This window comes from Tachysurus fulvidraco, chromosome 1 (assembly GCF_022655615.1).
Source record: "Tachysurus fulvidraco isolate hzauxx_2018 chromosome 1, HZAU_PFXX_2.0, whole genome shotgun sequence".
NCBI lineage: Eukaryota > Metazoa > Chordata > Actinopteri > Siluriformes > Bagridae > Tachysurus > Tachysurus fulvidraco.
The window spans coordinates 29,013,486-29,038,257 of record NC_062518.1 but is presented as its reverse complement, the minus strand read 5'-3'; the positions used below and the strand labels follow the sequence as shown (position 1 = coordinate 29,038,257).

The window sequence follows — 24,772 nt, the reverse complement described above, 5'->3', positions numbered from 1 at the left end:
GCATGTAGTCACTTGCTATGGCACACAAGCTTCCATTTGCAGACTGATTTGTCAGGCAAGTCAATGCCACTGACCTCAATTTTTTAATCTTTGACAAAAGGGACCATGACTAAATCTTGACCAAAATATTTGAAATCCTGTTCTTTACAAAAATAAATTTGTTGCATGCTGCAGTACTTGACCTGTTTTGTGGCAGAATGTCTACAAGTGTAAGATACAATGCAAGCATCTTGTGTTTTTTCTTGCCAGATCTAAGTAGGTTTACAAGTAACTTGTGGGAAGAAAATACCAATAAATACTATGTATTTGGCTTGAAAATGACTTATAAATATTTTATTATTATAAAACAATTAAAAACAAAATAGATTGCTCTGTTATCACTGGGAATTTTATCATAAGGCAGTAAAATAACACAATTTGTACAAACTGGATCAACGAGGATCCAGTTAATTTTTTTATTTTATTTAACACACAGCTATAAAAAAAAGTGATAAACACATATACAGTGCTTGAGTTGTAAAAGCACTATGCCCACTTTCTAGATTTATTTTTTTCCCAAATTTGATTTCATTATAACATCTGGATCTCTAAATATTAATAGATTCCTGCACTTTGTGTAATACACATTAAGATAAAATCATACAACACATTGTTGTTGTTGCTGTTGTTTTTTTAATCGGCAGCTTTATTTCAAGTTTTGTCTCAGAAGCTTCCTCTTATATTTACAAGCACTAGACAGCCACTATCTCTGGAAAATTGTCGTGAGTGTGTGAGTGAATGAGAGTGTGTATGTGCCCTGCGATGGGTTGGCACTCCGTCCAGGGTGTATCCTGCCTTGATGCCCGATGACGCCTGAGATAGGCACAGGCTCCCCGTGACCCGAGGTAGTTCGGATAAAGCGGTAGAAAATGAGTGAGAGTGAGTGAGGAGACAGCCACTCATGGAAAAATAAAATTCAATGAAAATATATTTTATTGGGTACCATAAGTTGTTGTGGAAATGTTACATTAAATAAGTCTAAAGACAGATAACACAGAAACAATGTAATTGCTAATAAAAAGGTATTTTTTTGTAATAAATTTTGTTGACAATGAGCAAATACACATGAACATTGAACATTTAAACATCCACTGAGAAATTAATCACTATTACTATTAAACAGACATTCTCTTTTTCTGTTTGGGCAAGTGTTTTTCTTCCAAGTCTTTTTATATGAAGATGCTGCTTTTCTGGCCATACAAGTGTATATCATAATCACAATAACACAACACAAAAGAACAGAAGATCTTATGACAGAAAAGAGAACCAACATGTGAATGTTTTCAGAGCAACCCTGACCTGAAAAAGAGTCGAAGAAACAATAAAAACAGGTTTTAATTTAAAATGACAAATTGTACTTCAATTGTTTTGAAGAAAAAGCACAAAAATCCCACCTGATATGTTCACATCCATCTGAGTTCCATTTCCAAACAGGATCTCTCCACACGCAGCTACAGCGCAGTAATATGTTCCAGCATCGGCGAGACTGAGGTTTGTCTTGGAGAGACTGTAAACACACGTCTGTGTAGGAGAATTATCTGTAGGATTCTTCTTACACAAACCATTGCTGTCTTCATTAGTGTAGATGATCCCTGGCTGAGATTTTCCGGAGTTATATTTGAACCAGTAGACACTATATTTTCCAGCACAGCGATCCGCAGTAACAAAACAGTTCAGAGTCACAGAGGCTCCGAGATTAGTAAGTCCTAGCACAGGTTGCTGTAGCACAGAAAGACTATGCATCTGTGAAGCTAAAAAAAATTTTGTCAGTGAAACATCAATTTTTACTGGATAAATTACAACCATTATTATATTATTAAATTATTTGAAAACCAACAGAAAACATGTGTAATATGTTTATCTTCATTCTATCAGATATTATTTTAGGAATGATTTTAAAAATGGACTTATTTACCACATTTGTCAAAAGCCCTAATTAAAATTAAAATTTTATTGGTCACATACACAATCATACACACTGTGACATGTAGTGAAATGGTTTTTATAACTGTCAGTGTAAAAATTGAGTCAAAATAGTGTCAAAATGTCAAAAGGAAAATAAAATAAAAATAACTGAAATTAACTGTACAGAACATGGGGAAAAGAACTTCGATCAAATAGCTTCACAATGAGTTTTCCCCCCATATTAGTATATTTGCAAATGCATTTAACATGAATCAATCAATTAACCATCATTACCTTGTACTACCAGCTCAGTTCCTTCCCCAAACTCCACTATGTTGGAATGAGCACTTCCACAGTAATATATAGCTGAGTCAGAGAACTGTATCTCTTTTATTTCCAAATGAGTTAAGCCTTTCTCGTTCACCATGTTAAAACGAGCATTGTCCTGGAATTCATGATGAAATGTAGCCTTTTCATCATATTTGTAGAAATTGGAAATGAGTATAGGCTTTTGACCAAGTTTGTGCTTGTACCATGAGAAATGCATGGCCATTTCACTTTGGTAAGGACAAGTAATGTTTACACTGTCTCCTTCATTAGCAAAAATAAGATTGTCATGTGACTGAAAATCTGTTTGTGTTTTGACAAGATCTGAAAAACACACACATACAAAACAAATGACTTGTTAATTACATTTTATGATATGATATGATTTATATAATTTATAAATAATAAGAACTTACGAACTGGACAAAGGAATAAAATTAATCCAACTGTCAGCATTTTTCAGTTTCTTCATATAGTTTTTTGTGACTTCTGAAGAAATGAAGAAAATGTCTTAGATAAACAAAATGTTGTGGGAGGATATGCTAAAAGTAAGTGAGTCTTATATAGAGGTACTATTTGTGCTAGTTGTGGTTTTGGCCCTTCATATATGTGGTAACATGACCTTCTTGTGTTCCAAGTAAATTTCACACATGCATCATAGCAGATGTGTGAAACAAGTTAACGGTATGTGTGAAACAAGTACAGTTAACGTCAGCTGTTGTATGCTTCTGTGTATCTTCTAAGTTTCTCTTTCCTTTTTAGGTTTCTATTTAAAATAACTGCAAATAAAAAAATGTAAATTAAAAACCAGAAAAATAGATATTTTAAGTATATAGATTACTACACCTGTACCATTTAAAAAAAAATGCAAACAAGCAAGAACAATACTGTTAGATTTCATTTGATTTTATACATATGGAGATAGAATAAAATGAAACAAATTCCTGAATATCTAAGTTAATGTTCATGAGACTCGTTATGGGATGTGGTAGCTCAAATTTAGGCACACTTTTACTTTTTCATATATATTTTTGATGCTATTTAGATGATCTATCACCAAGGCAAAAAGTGTAGTAATATAATCAACCATCCAATGAGTAGTTCAGCACCTTAGACACTAAGCTCCCACACCAAGCTGTGATGCACTGTGTGTTTCTTCGCTCCCCACAGCTTTAGAGAGCCTTGGGTGTCCATGAACCTGTCACCAGTTCACCATTTGTCATTCCTTGGACTATTTTTGATACATGCTCTAACCAGTCATATAGCCATTACAGTTTGCCAATTCAGATAACTCAGGCTCTTACACTGTTTTCTTATACCATTTTTAGCCTGCAAAAGATCAATTTTGTGAACTGACCATTCAAGTTCAGCCTAATGTATACCACCTCTTTACAGGTGCCATTGTAACAAGATAATCAAGGTGATTTGCTTCGCCAGTCAGTGGTTTTATTTTTATGGCTGATCAGCATATATGGTAACTTGACCATCTGGTATTCGAAGTGTGATCTCCAGGTCTGCTAAATGGAACTAAAACATAGACATTTTACAGAAGACACCTGAAAGTACCTGAACAATTACATTAAACATCGCTGTGTAAAATTTAGATGATCAACATACCAACACCAACAACTTGGAAGAGTCTAGCCTCTAAGACTGAACGGTTTAACCACCATAATAATAAGACAGCAACAGCAGCACTGACTACTTTATTTAGATGGCCAGTATTCTTATCTGGGAGCAGATTGAGTATGCTCAGTTGAAGTAAGAACAATGTAAGAGCTTCAGAGACAGCCTCAAGAATACCCACTGAGGATTTCAACTCAAGATTCATCAGTATTAACAACTCGTAAGAAAATAGAGCCACATTTTATGAGCAGAAAATCTGCAATGCCCCAGCGACAGCAGCTGGTTCATAGGAGCTGATATTCAACAGACATCAGCTACAGTGTATCCACCACTCATACCTGTACACAGTGATCCAGAAAATGCAAATCATCAGACTCTAGCACCACCTGCAGACCAACCAATAGTTGACAATGGGGCAATTTTCCAATATGAAAAAGTCTTCCCAGTCATACCAGTCATGAACTGATTTTGCACGAAATTTAGTACTAAAGTCTCTGCTGGTTGTCTTTTGATGCAAAATCTAACTAGCACTGGAGACAAAGTATGTTAATCAAAGCTAATGGAGCACAGACTAGCTAGAAGGCAAAATTAACACCTTTTCGATGATTGCAAATCTTACAATATTTTCATTATATTTCTGTTGATGTCACAACCAATTTGTTCATCATCGCACTATTAAGAGATTTGTGCCACAGATAGGTTCGTGCAGATAAAAGCACATTGAGGAAGATTTCTGCCAGATCCATGCATCGGATCAAGAGAACAGCTGCTAAAATAGCATTACATATCAGCAAACATATTTGAAGCTGCTGGTGCCTCTGGAGTCCCACGGACATCAAGGTGTAGAGTCCTCCTGAGTCTTGAAACTGTGCTGACTGTTATTTACATCAATTATTTAGGTAAATGAGAAAAACTTCATTTGCATAATAATTTGGAACAGGGTGTATATGCACATATACTGTTATATTTAGCTAATATAACAGCATTTAAAATGGTTGTAACTCTGATTAAGATGATACCAGTTAGTGTATCACTAAACATATCAGTCCTGTTGAATCAGTACTCCACAGACTCCCTATGGTCTGTACTTAAATCTACATCAATGTTAAAAGCACATTTAAATGCTATGCACTAGGTTACAGCAATATATTTAAATTTTATAAATATACAAATTTTATATTTTGTTTCATACCCAAAACACATGCACAAACAATAAAAGATAAACTCAAGATATCAGATAAAAATAAAATACACTCTTAAAATCAACTGAAAAATTGCCCAGGAGAGCATGACACATTGGCCCAATCACATAACTGGTACAAAAATCCCCGCCCCTGTATTTTAAATCAGGTTTAACTTTGCAATTTTTTTCCACCAGACAACAAGCCAGTTCTCTTAAACTCACAATGCATATGACTCAATTATTATATTCAACCTTTCTGCTCTTGACTCTGTGTGAGTATGAAACTATTGTTCAATTAAAAATGGCATTAATATTATTTATAAGATATGTATAAGATTTTGACTAAATATACATATATATTTTGATATTCCTTGATAATAAAAGGAATTCAATTTGAATATTTTAGGTGGATTTGTCAGTGGATATGCGATCTTACAGCCACATTCTTCAGTGAGGATACAGTTAGGATCCGCCACAACTTTGCACTGCCATTTCCACTCAGAAGGCTACTGTGCATTACTTTGGTTAAAAGTTCCTCTTCAAGGAGCTCCTGTCCATATAGCTAATGTACATTCACAGAGATGTGATATGAAAATGTTTGGGGAATTTAGAAATAATTCCAGAGTCAGAGTTATTTTGAACGGAAGGAACTTCAGCTTGTCATTTTTGCGTACGGAAATTACGGATGTTGCAAAATACATTTGTGGAATTCAATGTTATGATCACATACAGTTTGGAAATGGGAGTAAGCTGATTGTTGAAGAAACAGCTGGTGAGTTTGAATCAATACAGGAATCTGTGAAAGCTTATCATTCTCTTTAATCTGATTAAATGTATTATTATATTTAAGTATGTGAATAAAGAAATTATTAAAATTTAGCATGTAATGCCAGAGTAAAGACAAAAAAAATTAAATAAATGTTCCAATAATCTTTAGATAAAAATATGATTTCAGCCATTAGACTGACGATTTAAGCTTGCACAGAGGCTATAAACATAAATATTAAATGTGTCTCAGCTGGTTTTATATATAATAAAAGCACATAAATAAAATTATATAAGAACTAAATGAGTATTAATCATTTTTACTATTAAACAAAGCCTGAATTTAACATTTCAAATATTGTGTGCCTGTGTGCCTGTGTGTGTGTGTGTGTGTGTGTGTGTGTGTGTGTGTGTGTGTGTGTGTGTGTGTGTGTGTGTGTGTGTGTGTGTGTGTGTGTGTGTGTGTGTGTGTCTGAGAACATGTAAAAAATATAGTGTACATTGTTGTTGATTTTTTTCAGGAATTGAGCCAACACTTCCAGCTGAAAATGAAGAAAACAGTGAGTATGGTCTGATGTTTTTTTTTATAAACAAAAGCTAAACAAATTGTTAATTGTACAGTATGTAAATCAATACCAGGACAAGTGTTCACATAAAGGAGTAAAAATAAAGGAGTTCCATATTTCTTGTGCATAAATGCATTATTATTCATTTCATTGGTATATGGCTGCAGTGGTTGTCTATTTTTGAATTTGAAGTGAAATATTTATCATTAATTTTATTATGTGCTGTTGTTTTTGTACTTAATGAACAGTTATGTAGAAATTCACAACTATTAGCAATTTGCATGAACTTCTGAACAGACTTCCAAAAAATCTATTATCAAGCCATGCTGTTGAGTTTCACCTTTTAATGTAGCATATTAACATTTTTTAAAAAGGTTCTTGTTATTCTTATACTTCTTTTTCTTTTGTTTTTAGTAAAACGGTGCATTTATTACTATGCCGTGCCAGTACTATCAGCGACAAATGTGGCATTAATTGTAATCACAATTGCTCTCATTTATCGCCTAATAAAAAAGAAAAAATCAGGTAAGAATGAGAATGTACAACTATTGAGATAGAAAAGAATGAACAACATTTTTTCAAAATTATTTCTATCAATATTAATAATAAGCCCAGCTTCCTGGATGAAGAGATTTTGGCTGAATTGTTATTTTTCAGATAAAAAACCAATCCATGGTGAAGATAAAAGGGTACGTAGTATTTAATTATATACTGTATTACATGAACAATATTAAGCATTCAAAGACAATTTCCAAGCTACACCAACTGGCTTGATTTGATTCGGTTAATGGGCTTTATTTTAGTCAAGTTAATTGATCGTTAATGTTGCACACCTAATTGAATGGTCAAGTTCACTTGCAAACATAAAAAGTTTTAAATACTTCATTAATTAATAGTTAATGTTGCACACCTATTGAATGGTCAAGTTAAGCCACAAGGTTCATTACATTTTCAAAAGTTAAGATGAATGCTCTCTTATATCTGAGAGATGTAAGTTTGTAAAAAAAAATTTCTGGTGTGAAGTTTAAATGAAAGAGGTTTAATCTTGAGCATGAGACATATTTGTGCACATTATACTTAACACAGTGTATTGCTTATTTGGTTATTAATATGTTATTAGTCAGTTGTATACCATGTTGTCACCTAGTTGATATTTTTGTGCCCAGAAATAAAGCTCGTGAAGGGTTGGTGCGGTGGGGGGTGGGGGTGGGGGTGGGGGGGGCTGCAAGGGTTTGACATTTGAAATTTACAAAAGTGCTTACCTTCACAAACACTGACCCACTTTAGTCCACAAGTTATAAGTGGAAATTTCCTACACCAAGGGTTGAATGTCCAGTCTCATTTCTTGTAGTTGTGGCCACTTAACCTAGTTACTGAATAAGCATATAGACATTACAATGTCACTTACGCAAGATGTTAGGATGTTATTCGTTCATCTTCAAAGTGCAATCCTCAGAGCAGTTGTTGCAAGAAATAAATACAAGTTCTAAAGGTTTATAATTTATACAAGTTATAAATTCTCAAGGTTTAAAGCCAATACATGTATTATATATATGTATAGAAATGTATACATATATGTATTCAATGTATACATTATGTATTCAACTACATAAATATATATTTATACATGTATAAATCGTGTCTTATAAAACACTGCAACTTTCCGCTGAATACAATTTTACATTTATGCTTCAATAAACTTTTTATTGTTACATTTTATGTTGTGAAACATTTGTGGCAGAAGGTAGTTCCTGTTCTCACACCTGCTCAAGTGTAGATTGATGTTTAAGAACCTAGACAGTGTAAAAGTCAACTATTCAAAAGAGTTTTCAGTGGTGGAAAATCTAACGCTTTCATAAATGTCACCCAACAGGAAACTAATTATAACACATTCAAACAATAATACAGTATTAGAACAAGTACATTAGTCAAAGTTTAATGTCATGCGTATACATAGTGCTTAAATATCTATATACAGTACAGTATACATATGGATACTTTGTACATTCAGCCAGTGCAAAAAAGGTTGAAAACAGTGTTTGAGGATATACAAATGGATGATATTAATTACAACTGCTGTTATAGAAGATTAATCACCAACCTTAACTGATCAGACTGAAGAATTTAACAGCACTGTAACTTGCTATCTATATATATTAATTAATACTAAATATTTTTTAGCCAAAATATTTTTTAAGACAAAATATGTCATACCTGCACTTACTGTAGATGATTTTATTATTGTTGTTTTTGATGTTCTTGTGGTGGTGGTGGATAACATAGTGGTGGTGGTGGTGTGTTGGTGTTTTTGCTTGTATTATTATTTATTCTTGTGTATGTTTGCCCTACGATAATGAAAATGAGGCTCATAATCACATTTATTGACTAAAAATAATAATGAGAATAATCAAAAAATGTCTCTTTCATTTACACAGAATACAGATGATGTGATCTACAGTAATCTAACATTCTCAAGCAACTTAGATTATATCCCAGTAAGACCACAAAGACTAAGAAGAACCAGCGAGGAAGTCGTATATCAGGCTTTGAAAATCTGAACGAGAAATCACTTCCCCCCCTTAACTAATCACTAATCAATCATTCCATTATTTATATTCTGTATGTTAAATGAATTTGAATTTGAATTGATAAATCAATTACACATTATATAAGTAAATTGATAAATCAATTACATTATATAAGTAATAAACATTCATCTTCAAAAAGCCAAGCTGACTTTTCACATTTATCAGCATGAATTGCATTACAACATAGAAACAAAATGTTTAGTTATGTGTTAATAATTGGTTATCTTTGTTCTACTGTGTCTATTTGTATATTAGCTCAAGATTTTAACTAATATTTTTTGTTATTTTATTTGAAGGAAAGTGGTGATGTGTGCTTTTTAATGACTATGTTATCACTGTATATATCTTATTTTATACTGCATGTATTTTCTTCTTCCTTGTTTCTGCAATAAAACTATTGCATACACTTTTTGTTAAGATTGTACATGAGAAAAATAATATCACCAAAACATATGGAGGCCAAAGTCTCCTCATTTTTTATTTTATTTATTTTTTGTGAAAGTAGAATAATTTTACAAGGAATCATTTTCATGAATGTATAATGAAATAATTTATCACTGCATCATATCTAGTTTTTGCTCTGATCACCTGAAAGTCTGTCTGGGGAATTAACTATATCCCCATAATTAATTTAATCTCACAAGACTGTTACAGTCATAAATGTCATGAAACATTTTACAAAGACCAACTCTTTAGAAACATCTTTTTTGCTCTTTATGTCTACAACAATATGGAATCTCCAGTGGCCTATTTTACAAACAACACTCAGTATTTCATGCTCACTTCTACAAGACTACAATTCCAGTAATGGCCAGTAAAGATCTGTAATGTCTGTTTATCAGGAAAAAATGCATCACTGAGCTACACGTGTTGTTCCATTTTATGATCAAATTCCTTTGGTCTTGTCGAATTGCCACCAAATTATTCCAACCACATATAAATGGATCCAGGCTGTTGGAAACAAACACACACACACACACACACACACACACACACACACACACACACACACACACACACATACACACACAGGGATGCTTTTGCAAATTGCATGGCAGTTTTATTAAGACAATTGTATAAAGACAATTTACAAACACATCATTTATGGCTATGAAAACATGAAAAACTAGTGAAGATAAAAAGCCTGAGGTAAAACACTGAATTCAGTCACACTAGATCAAAGGTATTCAACTAAAATTTAAAGAGGTCCAGTAAGAGAAAATTTCTTGAAGCAAAGGTCCGGAAGATCATAATGTCTTACTAGTTAGTGTAATATATTTAAGTAGCCTAGTAGTTGTTTCAACATCAGCAAGCAATCAATACCTGACTGTCAAATGAAATAAATTCAGTACAATTCAAAAACCTTTTGACAATATTTATTGTCACGTAACATAGAACTGAACATATGTATGATTGTAGATATGTAGAGCCAAGCATGATATAGGGCTACTTTCCTCAGACCTGGGAAAGCTGTCTCGGAGACGCTGTCTTCAGATTTGAGTGGATATGTTTGTTCAAAACCTTTATGTTTTGTCTCATGGCGTTTCACATTGCCACTTTTAATAAGTGCCACGGTTTCTGAACATATGATACACACTGGTTTAGTGGGAAATGTGAACAGAAATGAGTCTGTCCATTCTGGAGTAAATGTCTCCACTTTTCTTTTTTTGGAGAGCGTCATTTGTTCTTTATTCTTTCTTTCTCCGTCTCACGCGTCTGTATTTCTCTCCCTTTCTCCGTCTCACTCGTCTGTTTCTCTCCCTTTCTCCGTCTCACTCGTCTGTTTCTCTCCCTTTCTCCGCCTCAGTCGTCTGTTTCTCTCCCTTTCTCCGTCTCACTCGTCTGTTTCTCTCCCTTTGTTTTCTACATGTACGGCTATCTTTCTTCCATGTGTAACTTTACTCTAATTCTCTCTCATCTGTCTTGCGCTGTTGAGTCGCAGTGTTTACTTCAGGAATGCACAGATTTGATTGGCTAAGTGGTATCACGTGGGATGACTTAACTCGCATGCAATTGGTCTGTGCGTTTCCACTACCACTATTGTAAAGCTTGCAAAAGCTGCGCCGGTTAAAATAGAAGCGTCCCGTCAAGTTTTAAATCATAACCTTTTGTTTTGGCTCTAGGTCCGGGTCCGTATTGCACAGCTTCTGGGTCCGGATCGCGGTCCTCCTGTTAGTGACCTATGCACTACATGAATGAGTTTGGGCAATTTAAAGAAAGAAAGAAAAAAAAAACCTATCATATCCATATATAGAATATATATAAAGTGAAAGAATAAATACATTGTCCAAATCCAATCCACATACATAAATGCACGTACACAGTGAACAAATTGCTGGGAGAATTGTTCAAGGTATTTAATTCAGAATTTAAAAGAATACTACCAGTCTTATGTCAATAAGGTTTTATTGTCATATCAACCATATAGCTGATGCAGTACATAGTGAAATGAGACAATGTTTCTCCAGCACCATGGCGCTACATAGAACAAAGGCAGAGCCATAAAGAACAACAGAAGGAGAGGTAGGTCTTTGGAGATAATTTAAAGACAGCCAGTGTCTCAGTTGTTCAGACATCTAAGTGAAGTTTATTCCACAGCTTATGTGTCGGAACAAAGAGTACTGATGTGTATAAATCTCTTTCTTGTTCAATGTGAGACGGTGGGAGCAGTCAAGCAGTGCTAGAAGATCAGGGGGAGCATGTTGCAGTATGGGACAATTTAGGAAAGACATTAATAACAGCCTACAACATGTGTCTTTGAATTAGGGGAGGAAACCAGAGTACCAGGAGAAAACCAACAAAGCAAAGAGAGATCAAGCATACAGGGCAAAGGCAGGAATCCAAACCGTAACCCTGGATTTGTGGGGCAAATATGCTAGCCTCTAAGCCTCCATTTACCCATTTAAGTAAAATGCAAACAGTTGGGTTGCAGATTGACAGTAATTTCAGAGCAGCTGAGAGCTGAAACACCGAGTGGTGGGCTGACGGTTTCAGAATATGTGGCTATTTCAGTATAGTCATGGATTAGATTTTTAGAGTTTTTGTAAAATAAATCTTAGTGGAATAAGCAGGAAATGTCTTCACTTCATTTAAATGTTGTATGTCTTTGTTCTGTAATATGTACTACTGATCAAGTTTTAGCACAGAAAAGCCTGCTATGGGAATTTATGCTGCTGTACTAATACACCAACAGCAGGAGGTGTGTAACACTAATAAATCTTACATTTATATTCACTATATGCATTATTGTGCCTGTAATTTTATCACACCTAGTAAAGCAAGAACACACAGGTCTTACTGTCATGCTATAACTACATAAAATCAAATTTTGCAAGATTTATGTTGTCAAATTGAAAAATCCATTACTTTATCAAAAGCTGAAGCTGAATATTTGAAGTCCCTGTGTGTAATATCCTCAAATTGCAATTTTCACCTTTAATTCTGATCACAATAATGTTTTTACCTTGTTACTGAACTGATGAAGTGGATCAGATGAGTTTTCAGCAACCAACATTACATAAAATGCAAAGTTCTGCTACCTTTTTAATGCTAGGATTATGTACTGTACTTTGTCAAGATTTGTGATGGGTTTGAGAACAATATACAAATTTATACAACTGAGTTTTTACGAAATATTCCCACAAGGTTGCTGCAACATTTTCAGTAGAAACATTATCAATGATTTGAATGATGGTCATCTGTGTCTAACTGGGAACATTGTGTGACAGTATTTTACTGTAAAAACATTGTAAAGCTGTACAGTATAAGAAACATTATTTTTATAATAATACTGTTTGTTGTGAAACATTCTCTTTGGATAAGACACGGAAAAGACATTGCTCCTCAGTTTATTTCAGTAATTTTTAAAATTTTTTAGAATCTTTACAAGTTTAGCCTAATTAAATCCCATGTGGGCTAAACCAAATGGAATAGCACATTTGCCTCAAACCTCTAGAGTCAGGAGCTTGATTAGAGTTTCCATGTTTGTCCAAAACTACATTTAAAATGTGTAGATGACTGTTTACAGGCAGAGAATAATAGAGAAAATGCATTTATTCAAAGATTTTCCGGACAAAACTGAGACCAACTTCAATATGCATGCAGCAACATGTTATAATGAAGCACTGAAGGTGATCTGCAGTGTACTGGAAAATTTCAGCATGTTCCAATTCAAACCATCATTACTCAAATTAGACACTATTTTTCCCCTGCAAAATTCCTGACAGCAATAAAATCTATCTTGGAGAGACAGGAGATTTAGAGATTTACCTGAAGGATTTTGATTGTTCTCCAAATCCTGCTCTTCTGTTGAATATGGAGTTTGACATATGAGGATCCCCAAATCCCATTTTAAGTCAAGAAATATATAAAGAAGGGTTTGAATATTTATAAAGAATAACCTTTAATACTCATTGATTCAAAGATGTTAAAATCTTCTCTATCATATGCATTTCTTTTAGTCTTTCAATACCCAGTTATCAAACCACTCTGTCTTATTTACCCATTTCCTGCACAGTAATAATAATATTTCTAATTAGTACATGGTGGTGTATATATGCAGTTAAGGGACATGTTCTCTTCATTTTCACATGATTCCTCTACATTCTATGGTCTGACCCAAAAACATATTACCCCTAGATTAAAAGTTTGTGCGTTTGTGTGTGCATGGTCCCATTTGATTAATTACTGTCCCATCTAGGGTATGTTCCTGTTCCACACCGAGCCTTCCTGGGATAGGCTTTGGATCCACTGTTACACTGACCAGAGTAAAGTGCTTACTGAAAAAATTATTACATATTCCCACCTAAATCAAATTATTTTTCTTTGAATTGTGTGTTTATTTATTTATCCACTGTATACATTATTTATCTGTCTCAAAATGCTTTATTTTGCATTTAAATTAAAATTTTAAATTCTAATTTTAAATCTCATAGCATCTCCAAACATGTCAACGTCATGGTTCATTACAGATTTTTCTGATTTTTGCACACAATATTTTTTTTACAACATATCCAGTTCCTGATGGATTTCAGTAAAAGTACCTCTGCTTGGTAGTGTTCCTTACGCACATAAACCATGATGAGAGTCAGTATAATCACATTATTATTCTAGAAATTTGTGTTATCACAAAGAGCAAATTCACATACTCATATCATTTTTACTTACATCTACATAACCTCCCACTTGTGCGCTTTATAAACTTACTGGATATTATCAATTTCTAAACAAATTAATAACTATATTATTATTTAAGTCTGATGTACCTTAGAATATACATTAATATAAACAGTTACATCACAAAAAATATTTTCACAAAGTCTGCTGCTTCAGTGTTTTTAGATCTTTCTGAGGTTTAATTACAAGCATTTTATAAGTGTCAAATTCTTTTATTAACAAATACATTAAGTTTATGCAAAAAGTCAATATTTGCAGTGTTGACCGTTCTTTTTCAATACCTATTTAATTTGCCCTCGCATGCTGTTAAGCCATGTCCTGACTGATAGCAGCACATTCTTGCATAATCAATGCTTGGAGTTTGTCAAAATTGGTGGGTTTTTGTTTCTCCACCCATGTCTTGAGGATTGATCAGACGTTCTCCATAGGATTAATGTCTGGGGAATTTTTCACCAAACATTTCTTGGATAGTTGGGAGTAGTTGCTCTCTGAGGATGTTTCTGTACTATCCTTCAGCCATGGCTGTGTTCTAAGGCAAAATTGTGAGTGAGCCCATGTAATAATATGTGAAATTACTGAAAACCACATTTTAATTTTCACATGTAAATCATCTAAGTTTCATGTGACATTTCAGCAAAGTTGACACCATGTTACATGACTACTACACTAGAATGATTCACTTGTTGAGACTTGCACTTGCCCATTAGTAGTCTCTTCCACTCTAACGAGCCATGTTTTATTATGCATAGGCTTATCATAAGGATTAAACTCTCTTGAGTTCATGGCCTAGCTGTTTTCTCCCAACATGTTTACATGTCTTGAACCCAAGAGTCTAGTTACCTTGAGGTGCTGTGCGCAGAGGGAGCCAAGAGTTTTTCCATCCTGGATACCAGTGGCCAACCTGCTTTAGAGTCCACTTACTGAGAGCTGTGTCATGTTTTCTTGACTTACAAGAAATCTGAATAAAATTATTTAAATAAAATGTGAATAATCCTTGGGAGGATCTTCCTAAAGTTTTTCTTTTTCTAAATATTAAATAAAAAGAAGTGTTGTTATTTTGTTTGAAATTTACTGCAGCATCTGAGAAATTCACTGTACAAAGACGCTTATGACAATAAATGTCTTCACACACGCACGCACGCACGCACGCACGCACGCACGCACGCACGCACGCACGCACACACACACACACACACACACACACACACACACACGATGCCTTAGGACAGAAAGAGTTCAAAGACCCTACACTAGGGGAGTTTACTTCTCTCTAATATCCCGTGAGTAATTCTGCAACTCTCCATCTCCTCCAGTCCCAAAAAAGGACATAAATAAAAGCCAGGCCAGCAGGAGCCTCTGTCAGAGAAGGGAAGTTTAAAGAAGAGAGAGCAAGAGAGAGAGAGAGAGAGAGAGAGAGAGAGAGAGAGAGAGAGAGAGAGAGAGAGAGAGAAATATTATAGAGAGGCAGAGATAACGTGTTTTATTGCAAACACTGTGCTTTCTGTGCAGCACTGATGTGAAAATTCATCATGGGGTAAGTCCAAAAAATGCGACTGCTACAGATTTGTTTTGGGTACCTGATAGTGTGATAGTGACGTGTGTGGGTGTTTGTGGGTGTGATTGTGCTTATGCCAATGTGGCTTACAGGAAGGAACAAAGGATATTCATGCAAAGGAAATCCACAGAATATGAAAAGCGGTCTTTCAGAAGATTGCTTCAGTGTTTTTTTTTTTTCTTCTTTTTTTGCAAAAGCAGTAATAAAAAAAAACTTAAGTTGGCCTGCTGCAATAACAGCCTGCTAGTTATTTTGCAGCATTATTTTAAAACATATATCTCTTGTATGTGAATGCTTACATGCAAGAGTATTTGTGTAACTTTGCGCACATCAACATTATCATAAAAAAGAACTCCAAACTCCCACGATAGCCAGCTTCACTCTAGGGAGGTCTAGGTCATGAGAGTGTTTACGTCTGACTTAGAAGAACATTCGTTCTAGTCTATTGCACTAGTTTGGCACATGTTAGCTTTGAGTACACACTACACTACTGCCAAAGCTTGTTATGTATCAGATGCTTTCCTGCACCGGAGCCTATATACTTATTACACAGTGTGCATGATCTTGCATTTAGATTGGACATGGAAGGAAAGTGTGTTTATTAATGACTGGATAAATATTGTGATATTTACACATAAAATCCAGATATCACAAGCATAAATTTAATAATCAAAATGTTTCTTCTTCTTCTTCTTCTTCTTCTTCTTCTTCTTCTTCTTCTTCTGTGTAAAGTTTTAGCTGGTATTTGAAATGTTTTGTCGTGTCCTTGATTTTGTCCTCAGCTTTTTTTAGCTTTATACAAATTAGTTAACTATCTTGCAGCAAGACTGTAGAATGTCAACTGCAGAATTATTGAAGGAATACTTGCATTTCCCTTCTTTGGTACCCTTATTAGATTGGGTAGGATGTAAGTGATGAAAGCAATGAATCAATGTCAGCTGACATGCTCTTGGTGTTTATATGTTGAATAGTTTGAGGGCTAAAACAGGTGGTATTGTTTAGTTTGTGCCCAGGGAAAAGACATATTATGAAGTATGAGGAATGGAGATCGCTCTTGATTGTGCTTAACTTAAGCAAGAACTTGAATATTGTTCAACTTTAACATGACGTTGTTTTTAAAACAGAAAAAGGTTAAAAAATGTGCATGTGCATAATTCATTAGTATGATATCTATAGGGATTTGCCAAATGTACTTTAAATCCAAACATATGATCATGTACATGGATATAAGAGGACTTTATTAAACAAAACATTTGTCATTAAAATAAAAAACCCATGCTATTTCTGTCACCATAGAGGATTAAAAGTTATTTGATGTTAAGTCATACGCTTTTCATCATCCGGACTTGAGAACTGTCCAGGAAGACAGCAAAAGTGAGGATGATGCATATCTTAGTCCCCTTAAGAAGATCTCATGCTTCCTTGTATTAGTATCTGGAGTACTTTTATGATAATAGTGGACATCTTAAGCTTTCAGTTCTTTTTTTTTGAGTCATTAATTCCCTTAAGGGGAAATATTCAAGTTCTCATGTTGATCTTTAATTTCCATTTCAGGATGTAAGCCATACCAAGATCTCGTTTCTAAAAATAACAGCGAGAATGTGGTGTGAAAGAAAAGAAAAGACAGACCTGAAAAAAATTCACAATTCCAAGATTTAGCATCATCATTCTCTGTTTGCATATGTATTTTGTTTTTTTTTCTATTATTTAATTGTGTTTAAGACAACATGATAGTAATACCATACATTGTCTGAAGCTGATGTCCTTTCTAGGGTGCAGCGAAGGCAATTAGTATACAGTACTGACACAAAGTAACCTACCACATGCACTTTAAATCTGAATCTGACAAGAGAAATTTGGGTTGTAAGTCTATCAAATACGGCATGAAGATATGGCATGAAGGTCCATGATAAATATAAATATGGGGGAAATATTGTTGTAGGTTTTTTAGGGTTGCTTAGAGAGAACTGTGTATAATTGCCTAAAAATAGTCCAAAAAATAAAGTAATCAGATGAACATTTATCAGTTCAACCCATTAATACTGCATGACAAGGAACAGACTGATGTTGAGATTTCTGGGGATTTGGGATTTCACTTAATGTAGGAATTTCAGGAATATGATGTAAGTGACATCAAGAGACACAGATCTGCTATGGCCTCTTTCTCTCATTCATCACCTAATTAGTGCACACAACAAAGCAATTGAGCCACCATACTCAATCTGGGCAACCAAATGCATTACTACTGCAAAGAATTGACTGGACATTTACTTTTGACATTCCGTCAAAACAGAAATGATTCACGTGAATTTCTGTAATAGCTTAAATATTAGTAGTGATTTGTAATTACTTGCTGATTGTGTAACTAAGCAATAAAGGTGACTGGAAGCAGAGAATTCCTTTTTACTTTAAACCACACACAATAGTAAAAAGCTCCTTGTACCCATTATTTATTGGGAATGGTACATTATTAATGGGTATATTTACATACCATGTTTCAAAATGCCACTTCTGACTGTGGGTTTTTTCTTCATATTTTGTCATTTCAAGTTAATTGAATTTGACTTACATGGATTTTTTTCATGTGTGTTTTACACAGTATATATTGAAGGCACAAACAATTTTTTATGAAACAAAGGTTTTTTTTCTTCTTCTCTCTACACTGACATTGATTAACTGGAAACATCTAGAACTTAGCATATAGAAATACATTTTATTATATATGTACATTTATTATAGGAACAGTGGGGTTGAATTTCTGTGTGTAGAGCAACTTAATGCTATGTTTAGCTTGCTGTGAGCAGGGTGATAGGAAAAGGAAGAGGTGTGAGCCCCCTGCTGGGCAAACAATTCAAACAATTCATCTTTACAATAACATTGCTTTTTGATGTTAGCAGTGAATGTAACTGGCAAATTTATATAATAACATTTAAACCTAGGTTGTCATTATTAACAGCCATTACCAACTACTGTGAAGTGTGACACAACAAATAAATTCAATACTGAATACAGTAAAAAGAAATAGTAAAAAATGTTAAAGTCTTTGCTATAGATTTTGCAAGGTAAAGTCTTGCCACAAGTATCTCAAATGGATTATGTTATTGTCTTTGATTTGTCCATTTCAGTACATTTGGGTTCCAGGTTTTGAGCCACTCCAATATGTAATATGCTTAGGGGATGTTGTTCTGTTGAACAGTGAACATCCACAGCAGGCTGAAGTGTTGTTGTCCTGTTGATGAAAAGCTTCCCCACATGATTCTACCACCACCATGCATCACTGTGGGGATTGTATTCTCAGGATGTTTAGCAGAGTCTCTAAAAAAAATGTATTGTGCAAAGGCTTAATTGTTCAGGGCTGGTCTCATTGGACAAGAGAACCTTTTACTTATGGTTGCATAAAGTCTCAGAAATGGCTTTTTGGATTTTGAAAGTCAGCTTAGTAGCTTTGCATTGTAGAATGTTATGTGCATTTGAGTTTTCTCTGGCTCCATCAGCATTATCTTTGTCTTCTTGGATGCTTCTCTAACTAATGCCCTCCTTACTGACTATTTGCAGAAAATCTCTAGGCAGAGCTGCTGCTCTATCATATTATTTCAACTTTTTAATAATAGATTTAACAGTGTTTTACATGCTGTTGATTTAAGTATGATGCTGTTGGTTTAAGTATGATCTCTGACACCTTTTCATGAACATTGAATATTTATACTGTTATCATAAGACACTTGCATTAAATCCATTCAGCTGTTTCTGACCTTTGATAGCATTATGCATCATCAGGGATAATTTGAGGTGTCACAGCATGGCAAGTATAAATCCAAGACAATGAATATAGCTTATTAATATTTGTAATGGGTTCTGAGTGTATTCTACTGATGCCCCTATAGTATTACTGTCATTTCACGTCGGATCAATGAGCAAGTGCTTGAATTTCGATGGATAGAAATTAGGCCACAAATGGTTACTTATGGTAGCTTGTGTATCTAGAATTATTTTTTATAATGGCTAATTTTAATCTTAACACTCCTGTTATTTTAATAATGGACATGCAGAAACGTGGGAGATTATGCTACAGTACAATACATACCATATTTTGATAAAACATACTATAAAATACTATAAAATACAATACACTGAGTGGCTACTTGATTAGATACAGCTATATAGTGTCAAAAATTAGCCATTTTTAAGGTATACTGTACATACATCCATAGGTAGTATTGTCTGTTGTTGTAAACAAAATAGCAGGTTCCCCCATCCATTACTAATACAATCAAATAAAGATCACATTTCTGATGAATTGTTGCTTCGAGGTCATACTCATACATGCATAAATAGCTTGTTCATGCTTATTCTTATTTTCTGTTACTTTAACAAATTAGATAATTTCACACATCCAATACTAGAAATGAGTTAGCAGCTAGCTTATAAATAAACATTTTTAGATCGATTATTAATAAAGCAAAACAATGTTCAGTGCACTTTTGAGCCGATTTACATTGAGTTCAGCAGTTCAATTATTAACAACTGGGAAACTCTCCTTATTTTGAAATGTTTTGTACTTTTTTAACATTACTCTGATATGTTCTGCACTCTTGTGTTGTCATGGCACAACTTGTAAAAAGTCCTGTGGTTTCCTCTTTGTGTGTGTGCGTTTTTGTGTGTGTGTGTGTGTGTGTGTGTGTGTGTGTGTGTGTGTGTGTGTGTGTGTGTGTGTGTGTGTGTGTATGTGTGTGTGTAAAGAACATGATGTGACAAAGCGATCAGGTTGCCTGAGGGAAATCAAGGCTGTACACACACACACACACACACACACACACACACACACACACACACACACACACACACACACACACACACACACACACACACACACACACACAGAGACACACACAAAAAACGAGTGTCTCTGTTTGTTCCACTGACTACACAGTTGGGCTATTTTCACTGTGTGAACAGGTTGCACTGAGGAATACACACTAAGCCCCTAGAGTTTATATACAGAGCAATAATCATCAGATGGAATATGTTGAGATAAGGAGAAAGGTGGAATGAGGGACAGGACTGTATTATTGCCAGACTGCTGTGTTTGCTGTCAGTGCTAATTTTGTCTAAAAGCAAATTTTATGCTTGACTTCTAAAAGCAACCAATAAACTGCAGGATAAGTGGTGGGTAAAAGGCTACAGAACTAAATTGCATTTAAAATACCTTATAAATTCACATTAATTCGAACTCAGATCAGTAATGGAAACTGTAATACACGACACATAATGGATGAACCATTTTGTGTTGGAAGAAAAAATCTAAGTATTAAAGGGTTCAATCAGAGTTTAAGCTCTGGTAACTACAATATACTCAGTCAGCTATGTGACTGAAAATAGCTACAGTTATTACCTTTGGTTGAGAGATGAGTTCCAGATGGACCCCCAATATGAGCATGAATCTGTTTATCCTGAATTACTGTTACTTGTTATATCTGCAAATGTGTAAATCCAGAGGGTCACTGAGAGGCTTTAATAAACATCTTTAATAAAAGACGGATTACATGGATTGTGTATTGCACTCGATTTGATACAAGTCCATTGCCATAGATAACAAAAGCAATGCACGCAAGCAAGGCATGCCTGTGAGTTATGGCTAAGTTGCTTTTGTTATGTAACAGCAGAAATGCATTTCTGGACTTTGCAACAGTTTATGTGTTTTAGCTCTTTATAATACTTTTTTAATAATGTTTTACAGCCTGCAAGATACTTTAACATGTGGTATAAAGCTGCATAGCATGTATCTACAAGAGGTCATGGGGAGGTAAATAATCAGTAGAGGAAGTGGATCTCTGGTTTTTACGACTTCTAAAGTTAACAAAAAGCTATCAATGCATTGCCAAATGTAATCATAGTTGTCTGCTAACAAGAACATAAAAACTATGTTGTGGACTGTATAAACATCAGTATTTATTCAGCTGCAGGCCAATTTATTTATATCAGCAAGTGCTCATAATTAGTAGTTTGCAAACTTTTACCAGAGTTGTGGCAACCCACAGCAGTGACCAGACAAGTCCTGGTTTCTAGGATTAGCCCAAAGGTAAACAGTGGTGTGTATAATTTCAACCATTTCACAGTAACAAAATCTTTTACATAGCATTGTACCACACAATACACACAAAGTGTCACATAAAATGCTTCTAGTCACTTGTTTAAAAAATGTGGACACTTTATTTATTTAATTAAATGAAAATTATATTAAACTAGTTAAATATTTTAGGAATCTTTTATTTAGTTCACAAAAACTTATGTACAGTGGCTATAACCTCAAGCTCATTAGTGAACTCTTTTAATAAAAATTATGGTCATTTTGTCCAGTATTTTGTATTAGGTATGTGCTGATGTTAGATTATCGAGATTACTCATCAATCCACTGTTTGTATTGCTTATCTGACATGGGTTCACAGGGAACCTGGAGTGTATCCAAGGGGTCTCAGGGCACTAATCAGGGGACACCATGGATGGGGTGCCAACTCATCACAGTTCACAATCACACCCACACACAGCCGGAGTACCTGCCAGAAGCCCAAAAGCTACTGGGGGAACAGGTTAACTCCACACAGGACAGGCGCTGGAATCAAACCCCCAACACTATACCCCACACCCCAAACCCCCAATCACCAAACACCATCCACCCACCACCACCACATACAAACACAATCTATATCTCTAATCAAATTCAAATTTTATTAGTCTCATACCAATTCATAAACAGTATGACATGCAATAAAATATTTTTACAACTGTCTGTGTTATAAATCAAGTCAAAATAAAAATAGCATCAAAATGGAATGTAAAAGTAAAATAAAAGAAATTAAATAAAATAAAATAACATAGAATGCTGTACAGAACAGAGCTATAATAAATATGATACAAAAATGGCATTTTAATACAATACAATGACCGATGATATGAATACGGTAATATGAATGTTCTGAGGTGCAAAGTGAATATATCTGAAGATCGAAATGTCTCAGGTGTCATCTATTAAGTACACAAAAGTAGTGTACATCATTATTAAAATGTTTATTAAAATGTTGGTATGTGCTTGGTTTATCTAATATTTAATATACCAAAATGTCAACTTTTAATATTGTATTTATACAGTAGTGTATATAATACTTTGTAAAATTCTTCTTTAAAGATTTTTATTTTTTATGCTAACTTTGTTAGGTTTTATGTTTATATTTCAGCATATGTTTTTATGTTAGTACTGTATAAAGAAGTCAACATATTCAAAACAAAAAATGGGCTGTCACAGATTGCCAGCAAAAACAGATGCAAGCATGACATTCAAAGTTTCCAGAAGCACTGTGACTGATGCTTAGAAAAACCTGTCCTAATGTCCTTATAAACATGTGCTAAATATACTTGAGACTAATGACACATTTTAAAGTTTCTCACGGGTTCTCATGGCAAATATTAACTTTTGATTAGTTTATTGCAGTTTACTGATCTTTATAGAAGTTTTTTTTGCAATTATTGTCATTATTTCTGAAGACATCTTGCTTTAAAGCTTTTCTTTATATTTGTATAACACTTTTGCAAGTACTTTGATTCCTCTTTTATCTCAAATATATTTGTCTTATGTGAATCACATGACTCACACAGATTTTAAAGGTTTTTACACGTTGTGCTTCAGAGATTCAAGAGGCTTCAGTTTTTCCATGTGCTTTTCTCACACGGATAATTCTATTTCATGTGATCACATATTGTTACCAAAAACCTTATAATAAACTTATGATCTTGTGTGTAATATATGTAATTTTTCCATAAGGCCTGGTTTTCTGGCATTAGTACACATTAGATTGCTCATAAAATATTTCATCCTGCATAAAGTATCATATAATCTAAACATGTCCTAGCAAAACAGGCCTGCTTGAAATTTATGCAGGATTTGACCGAGAGGAAAGTGATGAGGAGATTAAAGGAAATGTAGTGTTTTCTTTTGCTGCAGGTGTGCAGAGAAATGCAGATATCTTCCACCCCATGATCAAACGAGCCCATTTGCTCAGTGACCATTTACATTGTGCTTTTTAAGTACTAATCACCAATGCAAATGTATTAAAATCAATTTTGCATCAGAGCTTTTTCCTGCCAAGAAAAAGCTGTCTTGTGTTTGTAATCCATCACCCTTGAAGATGACAAAGAAAGTGCCCAAAAGTATAAAAGGCTCACCTACATGGACACTTAAATACACATGTATGGTCATAATCTTAGAGTATAAGATAATAACAGGTTATTCCTCATCTTTTGTTTGGTTACACTGTTATAGGATTCTACATAGAATTTAAGTGTTCTCCAGTGGGACAACTAAATAACCTTCATTATCCAATGAATGATCAAAGAACCTTTGAATTCTATGTAGAATCTTACAACAAAACCAAGAGTGTTAAAAAGGATTCCTTAGAAATCGAAAAAACGAGAATTCGATGAATTTTAAAGAACCCTGTTTTCTAAAAGTTATCTGTGCATGCATGATACAATACTTAAAAGTTATCTGTGCATGCATGATACAATACTTAAAAGTTATCTGTGCATGCATGATACAATACTTACAAATAGAAATAAATATTTCTCGTAAATCAGAACCTTTATGGGTTCCTTGTTTGGACAAGTAAAGAACTGTTAATGGTTCAAGTGGTACACATTTAGAACTATTTTGAAAGATTGAGCTTCAAAGTTTTATCAAATGAAATTTTTCTTTTTCTTTCCTTTTTTTAAGGATTCACCAACAATTTATACAGCATACATTTTTAAAATGTGTCTAAAGTAGCAATCAACATTTTTTTATCAGCTAAAATGTTTTCTTTTACCCTTGAATACTTGAATATGATTAAGTGTATATATTTGTTTGACTTATATTCAAGTATTTTGTTGTCTCCATAGTTCCACTTTAAATTGAATATAAAAAAAGTACCAAAGTTCCACAGTACCACAGTGCCAAAACTTTGTCAACCCTAAAGGGTAGATGGGCTGTTTGGGGTCAGCAGTCAGGTAAAAA

General features: G+C 34.2%; 2 protein-coding genes, 1 long non-coding RNA gene and 1 pseudogene across 4 annotated transcripts in view; 3 read left to right on the top strand and 1 right to left on the bottom strand.

Annotated features, from left to right (window-relative positions):
- Positions 1-954: 954 nt before the first annotated feature.
- LOC113657367 lies at positions 955-2,859 on the bottom strand (annotated as a pseudogene).
- A 2,423-nt stretch (positions 2,860-5,282) lies between these two features.
- On the top strand, positions 5,283-9,355 carry LOC113657542. Its single transcript, XM_027169470.2, has 6 exons — positions 5,283-5,352; positions 5,487-5,852; positions 6,367-6,405; positions 6,826-6,936; positions 7,069-7,100; positions 8,847-9,355. The coding sequence occupies exons 1-6, from the start codon at positions 5,304-5,306 to the stop codon at positions 8,967-8,969; spliced, it is 720 nt and encodes a 239-aa protein (XP_027025271.1). The 5' UTR covers positions 5,283-5,303; the 3' UTR covers positions 8,970-9,355.
- A 1,582-nt stretch (positions 9,356-10,937) lies between these two features.
- Positions 10,938-12,180, top strand: LOC113657578. Of its 2 annotated transcripts, none has more exons than XR_003444187.2 (3): positions 10,938-11,352; positions 11,468-11,522; positions 11,766-12,180. It is a non-coding gene; the product is annotated as an uncharacterized LOC113657578 (long non-coding RNA). The 2 variants fall into 2 exon arrangements; XR_007144404.1 differs by having other exon boundaries at positions 11,657-12,180.
- A 3,358-nt stretch (positions 12,181-15,538) lies between these two features.
- The window catches only part of pde5ab (phosphodiesterase 5A, cGMP-specific, b), a 34,026-nt gene continuing 24,792 nt past the window's right edge, over positions 15,539-24,772 (top strand). Inside the window, exon 1 of the mRNA XM_047817502.1 lies at positions 15,539-15,708. Within this exon, the coding sequence (XP_047673458.1) occupies positions 15,704-15,708 (5 nt within the window). The 5' untranslated portion in view covers positions 15,539-15,703. The remainder of the gene's footprint in view (positions 15,709-24,772) is intronic.

Bases quoted from the DNA above. Each gene is read 5' to 3' on its own strand.
- LOC113657542 (XM_027169470.2), top strand. From the start codon at position 5,304: ATGCATATGACTCAATTATTATATTCAACCTTTCTGCTCTTGACTCTG. The intron at 6,937-7,068 runs GTAAGAATGAGA...GTTATTTTTCAG, and splicing joins AATAAAAAAGAAAAAATCAG to ATAAAAAACCAATCCATGGT. The intron at 7,101-8,846 runs GTACGTAGTATT...TCATTTACACAG, and splicing joins TCCATGGTGAAGATAAAAGG to AATACAGATGATGTGATCTA.